We start from the raw sequence: 11752 nt of genomic DNA on the forward strand, positions 1-11752 counted from the left end.
AAATCATAGCCAATGAGCATTTTTACCGGTGTTAATTGTACTGTTTCGGATTAGTGTTATCAGGTGGCTTGCTCTAGGTTAGAAAGACTAACAATGAGCGGTGTGAACGGCCACGTCCTGCACCACGCCACCAGCTCCCACTTAAGTAGAGTGTTCGCATCAACCCCTTGGCCCCTATATAAAGAAGCAAGGAGCCTTCATATCCGTGTAGCCCACGACCGGACAAAGTTGTTTGATTTTTGCCTATATATAGTTGTTGCACAAACTTCTTGCAATCTCTGCAGCGTTGGACCTAGAAAAAACAACCAACTAGATGTTAATTTGCCGCAAAAATTGCCGTAGAAAATTATGGACGGCCGGCGAGCCGGATGGCTGCCCGGGATAGACGGGTGATAGAATCGCTTGTGAAACTATGCACGCTTGTGTAAGGAAGTCCATGAGAGTCAGCTTAACTAGGGTTGGGAGGTGTCGGAAATCAAACTTTCCATGCTACTCTCTCCGAACTCTTTTAATTAACTCGAATTTAGTATAACTTTATACCGGAGGAAGTATGTGACACAGAAGTCATTGTCAGTTTGTCATCTAAAGATCTGCTGTCCCAAAATGCGAGGATGCAGCAAATAACTTCCTCGTTGTTCTAACTTAGCTAAGCACATGGTGCTTTGAATAGTTCAGTTGAGCTAGCAGGACCATTTGCTCAAACAATTTAACGAACCGCTCTCCCCATGTAAGAAACTGATTGAATTTTCACTACCCGTGTGGATTTCTTTTCTGTGTCGCACAATTAATATGCAGAGATTCAGTTTTCCTATCGATATCTAATATTTTTAATACCGGCAAAGGGAAAAAGCCTAGAGTCGTGAGTTGATTTGCAATGAATATCATTATATTTTAGGGACCTATATTTTACATACAGGGTGTACCGTAGCAGAACTCACAAACTCCCTTGTCCGAATCATGAGCTATCATGATTTAGATTTTAGTGTATGATGGACACAAACAGTGTCATATAGTTCGAGCATAATCCACATCGAGCATATCATTGGTTCATAAGCATCCATAATTTGAAACTCTAAAATGTTGTTACTAAGACAAGTTCTAGGATTTTGGTTTCCTCCGGTATATGGTATAGTAGAGCTTGGGTAGGTTAACATCTAAGGTGTTGCAATGATAACTACTTGAGTGAGCCTTATAAAAAGCAACGAAGAGCATCTGTACCCATATGTGTACGCTGTCCATCAGATGAGGGTCTCACAAAGTTTATGTTCTTCGTATGTTTGTGCCGCAATAATCTACCATCTACGCACAAAAAACGTTAGCTAGGGTTAGGATGTGTCGGAAATAAAACTTTCAGTCACACATGAGCTACAAAGTCAGTCGCCTATTGGGAACTAGTTTATGATCGTCAGTCTAAAGTAACACACAAATGACCTACGACTTGGAAACTACAGAGTTGTGAACATCCTGTAGAGATACTGTGTGCATTTTGCTTTGTAGCATAGCATCACACAATGTCGGGGATTGTAAGACGACTATGCTGGGAATTACAGCATGTGGCTCTCGCTTGCCGCAGGCCAGGGCCCAGGCCCTGGCTGATATGCAGCGTCCGCTGCCCATGGAATATACACAATGACAAAAGGAGAGAATTCACAACATATATGTTCTAGGGAAGACTTCCTTCCATGGTCTCGACAAACAATTTCTTGAAGGATTTGTACATCAAGTAGTAGTAGACATATTCTCCCAGCAGCACAAGAACAAAATAATGGAATCATGGGGGTGGTCAGCAAGAATGGAAGAAGCATCTGCACAGGCCAGATCCGCAGCGCCGGCGGCTGGGTTCCCGCTGCCGCAGCCCGCTCCTGAGGGGGAGGGGGGCTTTGCACCTGGCAGAGGAGCAGCGGCTGCTTGTCGTTCATCTCCTCATTGCTCTTTCCAGATGCGGCCGGTCACCCGCAGCTTGAGCTCCTGCCTGGTGCCACTAGAGAAGAAGAGAGCCATGTTGCGGTGGATGATGAGGCCATCGAAGCTGTCCCGCACCTTCTTGTGGCCATCGCGGATGCTCCGGGGCGTGCCCTGCCACGTCAGCTTCCGCCCATTTCCGCCAACCTCCAGACTGTAGCAGAAGTTCCGCGCCTCGCTCTCCTCGCCCATGAAACGCAGGAAGGCCATATACACTGGCGACATCCCCAGCAGGAACGCCTCGAAGTGGAGGCAGAAGTGTTGACCAAAACACTTGAAAACCTACAAAGGCAATGACAAGGTAGAGCGGATCTTAGACTACAAACAGTCGAAGGCGCTAGCTGCCTGATACAAACAGCTAAGATTGGATGAGTTCCAAGCAAATGACAAGGATATGATCACACTCAGAACGTCCAATGATATATACCAGAAATGCTTCTTGATAGGCAAATTATATCCTATAAAATATGCATATGCTGATTTGTTGAATGTTCGATTCTTTAGACAAAGATAACTGATGTACTCCCTCGGTCTCATGAAACTTGTCTTGATTTTATCAAAAAATTGGATGTATCTAGATGCTATATAGTGTTAGATGCATCCAAAATTTGACAAAGTTAAGACAAGTTCCATAGGACGGAGGGAGTATTCCAGATTGGATAAATACATACTACCTCCGCTCCAAAGCTTACTAAGTTTGACAAAGTATATGCAAGAAAAATGTCCATATCTGTGATATTGAACAAATACACCATGAGAACATATTTTACGGTGAACCTATTGATATTGTCATATTGATTTGTGTTATAGCCCAGTTTTTGTCTATAAACTCGGTCAAACTTAGAAGGAGTTGACTTTTGACAAAAATTATATGTTGTCACTAAGGAAAGGAGGAATTAACTTCTTTTGCACAACCAGATATACTGTATGTCTATATTTAACATGCACAGATATAGTGCTTACAGTGAGCATCCATGTAGCATTTTCCACTTCGTAAGGGTTTGACTTCACGTAACGGTGGTTAAAGGTGCAGCCTTCATGCAAGTCCACCTTATGGTCATTTATGAGATGAGACACGAGCATCGGAACATCACCTGCGGCCAGGCATTCTGAACCTGCATATGGACAACTGTATGGCCTGAACCTGCAGAGCTCCTCGTGCTTAAGTTTGTTTTGGTAAGGATGAATCTCAGGACAGCCCAGGCTTTGGTATTTGCATGGGAGCTGAATTGATTCAGCCACCTTCTCAAGAGCTAAGCATCTGATATTTCCCAGTTCCTGGTGGCAAGTAGGGCAATGATTGTCTACCCTATGCTTACAGCTGGAGCAAATTGTGTGACCATTTGGGCACTGCAGGAAGTCCAGAATTAATCAATCAGTATGATATCATCTTTCTTACTCATAATTGATAAAACTTGTTCTAGCTACAATGATCCATTACCTCAAGTAACACAACAAGCGTGCAATTCTTTCGGCTTCAAGGAAATAAAATAAGGATGGAACCACTAGCAAAGTTTCAAGATTTAAAATGAAACTCGTGTTTCAGCAATTGCAGCTATGAAATGAAAAAAAATTGGTGAAAAGGATTCCACACTAAACAGAGAACTACATAAGTGCCTAGATATGAAGCAAACTAAGAATAACTTTTATGCAATGGCAGAAAACTTATGTGCTTGGTGACACTTGAGACCATGCAAATGACAAAGGTTGACAGAAGCATGAGCAACTAATTATACATGCACAGCACAAAGATACTGATCAAACCAAAAAATTGTTCCCATGCATTCCTATTGTGTCTTTAAGACGTGGCAATCTCCAGACTTTCAAGGTGAACAATCCAACATTGTAACAATGGACAGTATGGTGAACACAAAACGAAAAACATGAGCATGACCAATGTAAACTTGTTATTAGTTATAACATGTAAGGGATTCCATCATGAAAAGGGGCATGCTAATCCACATGGAACAAATGAATAAAAAATTAAGGGTACTTTAATTAGCAAAAGACCAAGTATACTTTACCAACAGAATAATTTGAGTATGTACACCAGTGCATGTCCTATGTTTGGACAAATACAACAATTATACCTTACATATCAAAACACATTTTTTACACATGTCCTATGTACATCGTGGGACTGCTTGTCTGGCACAACTTCACAAATCTAACCCAATACTTAAGACGACCGAGCCAAATTAAAACTAACAGGGCCTCATTTGCCAAGGATTATGCTCTGCTTTTTTATCAAGAGATTTCTATTCAAAACGCCACACCGAGGCGATACAACCAATAAAGTGCTCACACCAGGGCTAGCCTGATGCACATACCCCAAAGATTCTGCTCTGCTGAAGGACTAGAAAAGAATGAAGACACATTAGTAATCATACCTGAAGTATGGGTGGCCGCATTGAGTTTGTACACACTGGACACTCGAGCAAATCATTCAAGCCAGTCAATGACGATAGACCAACATTGACAAGTGACGCAGCCCAAGAGGGCTTACTTGTAGACTCTCCATCAAGCCTGATACTACTGAGTGCCTCAGAGAGCCCATGGTCTACACAGTCTGACTCGGGAACTACAGTCACAATGCTGCTTCCTGGGGCCATTGTAAAAGATTCTTTCACATTGGGATGCACTAGACAATATCAGCACCCCCACCACTCCATCTTTCCTTGTGATCAGCTGCATGATTCAGTTTTATGATTATCAGCGAGATATACAAATATGGGTAAATCTGTTGCATAGGCTGATACTGAATTCAGTTTTCAGTGTAGATGATCTACATAAAAATCTTGCTGGAAGATATAGGACACAACTGAAGTTACTGGTAATTAAACTCCCTTCATGTTCTCATTTATAAACTTAGATTGTTTCTAGAACTCTGACATGGCATTAAGGAGCCGTTATATCATCCAATACACATTTGAACGAACAAAAGTTTCATAAATTAAAGGACAACTTCATCAGATCTACATGTGACATTGTGACCTAACCAAAAGCACCTACGACTGAACATGGCAAAGAACCAAAATTACTCCTTGGTTATTTGGGTACTTTGGTTCGTCGGTTATCTTATTTATCCTTAAAGATTCGCATGTTCATTAACATCAAGTGTACTACCATTCACAAAAATTAAGCTTGCCCAAAACAACCGACATTCTGTTCCTCATTATTCTCGCACCACAACGATTGGCCGCGAGGGAGAAAAGGAGCATCTTGCTTGCCCAAACAGAACAGAATTCGGAACCATCTACACAACAGCCAAACTGGCTTTCTCAACAGCATTTCCCCTGAAGACTTGCGTCCCCACTACAGTACGAACCTCAACTACACCAAAACTCGCACGAAGTTCAGCAGATGCCCCGATTTTCCACCAAAATAAAACGGCGGGGCGCCTCGGGTTGGTTGGATCTTGCGCGCCCGAGGAGGAACAAGAACCTAATCGAACCCGATGCAAGGATGGTTGGTGGGTTAGATGAAACGCACGGCACTACGCAGCAAGGAAACCGGCAGCTTGGTTGAGCGGAAAGGTAACAAAGATTTGGATTTGATTGCTCATGGTCACAGCCACAGCAACAGCAACGGAAAGATTCGGGATCCCCGAGAAGCAACGCAAAACGGAGGCTTTAGCGCAATCGAGCTAGGGTGTCCTTACCGACGGACGAAGGAACCATTCCAGGCCGGGGTGGATCTCCACTCCGCGTCTGACAGTTCTGTGCCAGCAGAGGGGACGCCGTCCCGCCGCCGGCAGCGAGTCCGTCGACGTGTGAGGCCGCGGCGGACTGCGAGGAAGGGCAGACGAGCAAATGAGGGGCGAATTCGGGGGGAGAAATCGGAGCCGGGGAGGAGAGGGAGGTGGGGGAGAAGAACAGTGGTGGAGGCGGGGATATTTCTGTTTCTTTTTTCGTTCTTTTTGTTTTGTACAGCAAATAGTGTTATTTCTATGTACTGGCGTTTGAGGCCCACGTTTCAGCTTCTCTGAGGAGACCTGGTATCTGTGGCAAAAGACTTCGACATGTGAACTGATTTTTTTCAAAATGGAGGCAAATTCTTTTTTGTCTCATCTCAATTATTAAGAAGAAGAGAATTAACAGGCTGGTTAGCGGAAAATTAGGCGACCGGATCATTTCAACAGGTACTATTATTTTGTTACACATAAATAAGTCCTACTTAGATCAAAATGTATGCCATAAAAGATGGAATTGAATGCGGGTAGATACTGCAAGCATCTAAGTTTCACCGTGTCTATGAACAAAAGAAAGTGTAAAGAGAGCAATAATATTGAACTACTCGCAGCTAGGTCTGACTATAAATAGGAGAATATGCCTTCTCTAATCTGTAGTTATTGTGGGAGCTTTACTCCAAATCAATTTAGGGCATGTACAATGGTAGGGAAGGCACGTCTTCTCTTAATAGTCTATGTCATCTAGAGAGCATGATAAATATAATCGGTACAATGCATTATTTCTTATTGTAATCCCTTGCAATAAATGATAATTAATTATTTTTAGTCAAAAATTATGTGATTAAGGGAAGACAAATCGTAGAATGGGGAAAATAGTCTTCTCTTATTTCACAAGAGATCATACCTTAGCTAAGGGAAGACAACCTCCCCTCCCTTCATTCTCTCTCCTCCAACTAAGTAAAAATCTGACGTGGCAAGCATAAGAGAAAGCTGACATCACCCCATTGTACGTGCATGTAAAACAAATTTCTTTGCACCGACATTGTCTTTGTCACATTACTTCCATAATTTTCCCTTTTTGTTATGTGGAATATATTAAGGGAAACTTAAAGTGTAGCCCGAGCTACACATCTCTTTTTTTTTACAAAATTTGAATTTAACATTTAAAGTTTTTTTAAAAAATCTGATTGTGGCTAATGATGTACTCTACCTTTGTGCAAAATTTCATGAGGAAATACATTATATTAGAGGCTACACAAAAATGACAAATACCGACAAATGTTGGAGATTTCAAAATATGTACTGTTAATGTTTTCAGATTCATGGATTTATGAATTATGCATAGCCCAAAATACTGAATCTTTCGTATTGTTTTTTCATAGTCGTAGAGTACATCATTGTCTACCTATATAATTTTTGTTTCTAATTTCTTGAAACTATAAGCTACTATTTTTAAATTTTTGAAAAACCGAGCTCCATGTAGCCCGAGCTACAAAGTGCCACACCCGGGAAAACCTCAAAGGGAGGCTGAGCTACATGTAGCTCTTTATTTACAAACACTTAGAATTTGTGTTTCAAAAAAATTGAAACAAAATTCTAGAGATAGACAATGATGTATATTACAATGATGTAAAATCTCAATACAAACTGCTTCATATTCTAGACTACACAAAAATGACAAATTCTGAAATCCTATATAACTAAGAAGTTCATCTCCACTAACCTATTTCTCTAAACATGCAGCTATGCCACCTCATCGGGCCCACCTAATCAGCCATCTTGATCCATTAATGAAGAACGCACTTCGTGTTGCCTTCCCACTAAGTCATTTCTTTGGACATGCAAGCGCTTCATACAATTGTTGTGCGGTGCCTTTCATCGCATTTATTTTCAACTTTGCTACCAATGTGAAGCGTCAAAATATAACACTAGCCATCAATTCTAGCTGTTGCATGCATGAAACTGTTGGCATGCCACCGCACTCCATCGAGCTTTATATCATCTCCAACTTAGAAGCTGGTGTACACATTCTCATATGCCTTGGCTCCTCCTCCCGACGGCACCACGCGCGCAGCTTTATCACCTCCGCGCCCTTCTCCGGCGACTATTGGCGCCTGAGCTAAGGCAGTGTTGTGCTACTCCTTGACTCAATAACGCTAGGACGCTCTAGCTCCACGACCCCTGCCGGTGGAGGCTGCAGCCTGGCTGTTCTTCTCCTACCGCCCAAGCTCCGTTCTGGCCGGTTGAACTCTCGACGAGGTCTGCTGTTTGTAGTTCCCTCTCTTTTGTTGGTGCTGCTCCATATCACAAGACCTCCCGAGGCGATCCCTGCAATTCTAATGTCACACTTGCTTCTATTTGGTTTACTTGCATCTTGATTGCGCTGCAGGAAGGCGGCAGTGTGGTTGCCACGGGTGCCTGCTACTACAGAGACTCTGCTAGCAGCTCTCTCTCAGTTTAATCTTTCTCCTCATCTTCCTCTATTCATTGTAGTTGTGGTGTTGCAAAGGTGAGATGTCTAAAATGACGCTGCATGCTTTTTTATATTGTTTATCATAGTTCTCTAGCAAAGATGGAAAAACACCAGGGCTAAGGTAGTGGTATATTAGTCATTACACCAACTAATGACTGCTAAATCATGCACACTCACCTTAGTTTGGTTAATGTCTAGGTATTTTGTTTACAGTATGTTGCATACGGCGTAGCAACTAGCAAGAAAATCCATTTTGTCATGTTGTGTTATGCATCAAGATAGTATATTATTCAGTTTATTTTCCACTAATACGGGCCCAAAAATAAATTTTGGTGAAGAGAAATATTTTCTCTCTCATCTACTACACTATGTAAGACCACTCACATGCAGGCTGATGGTACAAGCATTTTTACATAAGAGAATAACTGGTGGGACGAAGCAGCAGTATGTTTATGCTGAGTGCATGAAATAAATTAGATATACTAACCTTGGGAAGGTAGATTCCAAGCATCGTCCAATGAAGGCGAAAGGCGCAACACATGAAATAGTTTGGTTGTTTTTCTTCTTAATAATATGTAAAGTAATTTTGGAGATAAACACTCTATCTGTCTTTTCACAGACCTCCTCGACGATGTAACTATCTTATATGTACGAACAAAAGCATGATCTTACTATGCAATTGGGCAAAGTAAAATCATTTATATTCCATTTAGTTATATGGCTGCTTTTAACAGTGTTATCTTGACATAATATATTTGCTTCTTCATTTGAGCTTTGTCAATACAATGAACATTTTATGGCCCTTCTAATCCAGTTTACTAAAATTATTCGAAAAGAAAGAGTCATAGACTTAAATTTCATATTTTACAAAGTTTATTTCACAAGTTTCCCGCAACAATGTGCGGGGTATTATCTAGTTTTTATAGTGAATAGTGCATATTTGAATACTATAAAAAAATCAGATTTTGTCATTTTCGTGTAGCCTAGAATACATATCAGTTTGTATTGAGATTTCACACCATTGTAGCATTCATCATTGGTTACCCTAGATTTTTGCTCCAGATTTTTTTGAACTTTGAAATACGAATTTTGAGTGTTCGAAAATAAAGAGTTACATGTAGCTCGGCCTCCAAAACGCACATTCCTGAGATATGTATCCGATTTAGAAAAGAAAAGATGAAATTGAATGTGAGTAGATACTGCAAGAATCTAAGTTTCATCATATCTATGAACAAAATAAAGTGTAAAAGAGGGAAATGCATCTATGCTCATGGGTGTCAAGCACCCCGTACATTCAAAATAATCGTGGTAATTCAAAAGAAGTTTAAAAATCCAAATTCTTTGGGGAGCCAAAAATAATCAAGTATCGTACTTGTGCAAAAATATTTCGCGAGGGAATTACTATCATTGTAATCTGGGTAAAAAGACAAAATCCAACAAGCTCTATGTCCATGTACTATTTATATTCGTTATAAACTTGTGTTTTTTGCCAAGAATACCATGGGAATCATTTCGCTTAAACATTTTATATGAATACAATACTTGATCAACTTTTGTTTCCAGAAAAAATCGAGTTTTTTGAAAATTTAAAATCACCACGAAATTTGGGGTTTATGGGGTGCATAGCACCCATGTGCCAAAAATTCGTGTCTGTAAAACAACAATAATATAACGGCTTGAAGACTTGAAATATTCACAGGCATGAACACTTGAGGAGGAGGAGGAGGAGGAGGAGGAGGAGAGGAGGTGGGGGAGAAGAACAGTGGTGGAGGCGGGAATATTTCTGTTGTTTTTTCGTTCTTTTTGTTTTGTATACAGCAAATAGTTTTATTTCGGTGGATATTCGGCAATTCTATGTACTGGCGTTTGAGGCCCATGTTTCAGCTTTTCTGAGGAGACTTGGTATGTGTGGCAAAAGACTTTGGCATGTCAACTATTTTTTTTCAAAATGGAGGCAATTCTTTTTTGTCTCATCTCAATCATTAATGCGCAAAAAATCAACATTTCACACAAAAACATTAACGTGTGCATGTGCATGGTAGTGGCCCTTTCCCACTTCCTCATGTGTGACGGATTATTTCAGCCGGTACTATTGTTTTGTTACACATGAATATTAAATCCTACTTAAAGCTAAATGTATGTGATCTAGAAATAAATGATGGAATTGAACGTGAGTGGACACTGCAATGCAAACATCCAAGTTTCACCATGTCTATGAACAAAAGAAAGTGTAAAATGAGCAATAATATAACAGTTACTACTCACAGCTAGGTTTGGCTATAAATAGGAGAATATGCTAGTTCAAATCAGTTTACTCGCACGACAAAACACATTTTTTTGCACCGACATTGTCTTTGTCACATTACTTCCCTGTTTTTTGTTATGTGGAATATATTAAATCTTACTTAGAAAAATGTATGAGGTCCAAAAAACAAGATGGAATTGAATGTGAGTAGATACTGCAAGCATCTAACTTTCACAGTCTTTATGAACAAAATAAAGTGTAAAAGAGGGAAAATACATCCATGCTCATGGGTGCCAAGCACCCTGTACATCCAAAAAAACGTGGTAGTTTAAGAAACGTTTAAAAAATCCAAATTCTTTTAGGAACCAAAAATAATCAAGTATTGTACTTGTACAAATAAAAATCATGACGAAATTACTACCATTGTATCCTGGGTAAAAATGAAAACCCAATTCTGAACCCGAGCTCATATGCTCTTGGTTCAATAAAAAAATTGAAGCAAATAGCAAATAACTTCAAAAAATCTGAATTTTGTGTACAATGAACATGAACAAGTGTTCTAACTGCACACGAAAAATCTCCGACAAAAGACATATGTAGTGGTTTGTGCAAAAGATAAAATGCGGTGATGTTTGGAACATCTAGATTTGTTGATCAGATCGCTCTGATTTGTCTTTTTACAGACCACTACATATGTCTTTTCTCGAAGATTTTTTGTTTAGTTAGAACAATTATTCATGTTCATTGCACAAAAAATTCAGATGTTTTGAATTTGTTTGTTTGTTTTATTTTTTATTGAATCAGGAGTATATGAGCTAACCGCCTTGTCCAGGTAAAAAAGACAAGTTTCTGATAAATATAGCATGAACTTGTCCATGTACTATTCATGCGTCTTCCGGACCAAGGAAGCCACCGAGCTAACTCACGTGATGCTATGTGCATGGGTAAAAAAGACAAAATCAAACAAGCCCTATGTTCATGTACTATTCATGCTATATTCATCATAAACTTCTCTTTTTACCCAAGATACCATGGAAATCATTTCAAGCCTAAATGTTTTTATATGAATGCAATACTTTATCATCTTTTGTATTCAGGAGGATTCAAATTTTTTAATATTTGAAATAACCATGAAATTTGGTGTTTATGGGGTGCATAGCACCCATTTGTGCCAAAAATTCACATCCGTGAAAGAGCAATAATATAACGGCTTGAAGACTTGAACTATTCATAGGTTCACAGCCAGGTCCGGCTAGAAATAGGATAATATGCTACTCCCTCTGATTTATAATAATCATTGGAGCTTTAATTTAAATCAGTTTAATTTGAACTAAACCCTTGACGTTTATTATGGATCTCAACTCTCAAGACAAACCCCATA

General features: G+C 39.9%; 1 protein-coding gene across 1 annotated transcript; it reads right to left on the reverse strand.

The window, feature by feature from the left end:
- Positions 1–1643: 1643 nt before the first annotated feature.
- Positions 1644–5866, reverse strand: LOC127308588 (E3 ubiquitin-protein ligase SINAT2). Its single transcript, XM_051339451.1, has 4 exons — positions 5624–5866; positions 4353–4650; positions 2926–3312; positions 1644–2244 (listed from the first exon to the last, which is right to left on the reverse strand). The coding sequence occupies exons 2-4, from the start codon at positions 4572–4574 to the stop codon at positions 1924–1926; spliced, it is 930 nt and encodes a 309-aa protein (XP_051195411.1). The 5' UTR covers positions 4575–4650; positions 5624–5866; the 3' UTR covers positions 1644–1923.
- Positions 5867–11752: the final 5886 nt, after the last annotated feature.

Source organism: Lolium perenne, chromosome 6, assembly GCF_019359855.2.
Source record: "Lolium perenne isolate Kyuss_39 chromosome 6, Kyuss_2.0, whole genome shotgun sequence".
Lineage (NCBI taxonomy): Eukaryota > Viridiplantae > Streptophyta > Magnoliopsida > Poales > Poaceae > Lolium > Lolium perenne.

Coding starts and splice junctions, on each gene's coding strand:
- LOC127308588 (XM_051339451.1), bottom strand. CDS start 4,574: ATGGCCCCAGGAAGCAGCATTGTGACTGTAGTTCCCGAGTCAGACTGT. Junction 3,313..4,352: donor TGCGGCCACCCATACTTCAG/GTATGATTACTA, acceptor GACTTCCTGCAG/TGCCCAAATGGTCACACAAT. Junction 2,245..2,925: donor ATGCTACATGGATGCTCACT/GTAAGCACTATA, acceptor TTGCCTTTGTAG/GTTTTCAAGTGTTTTGGTCA.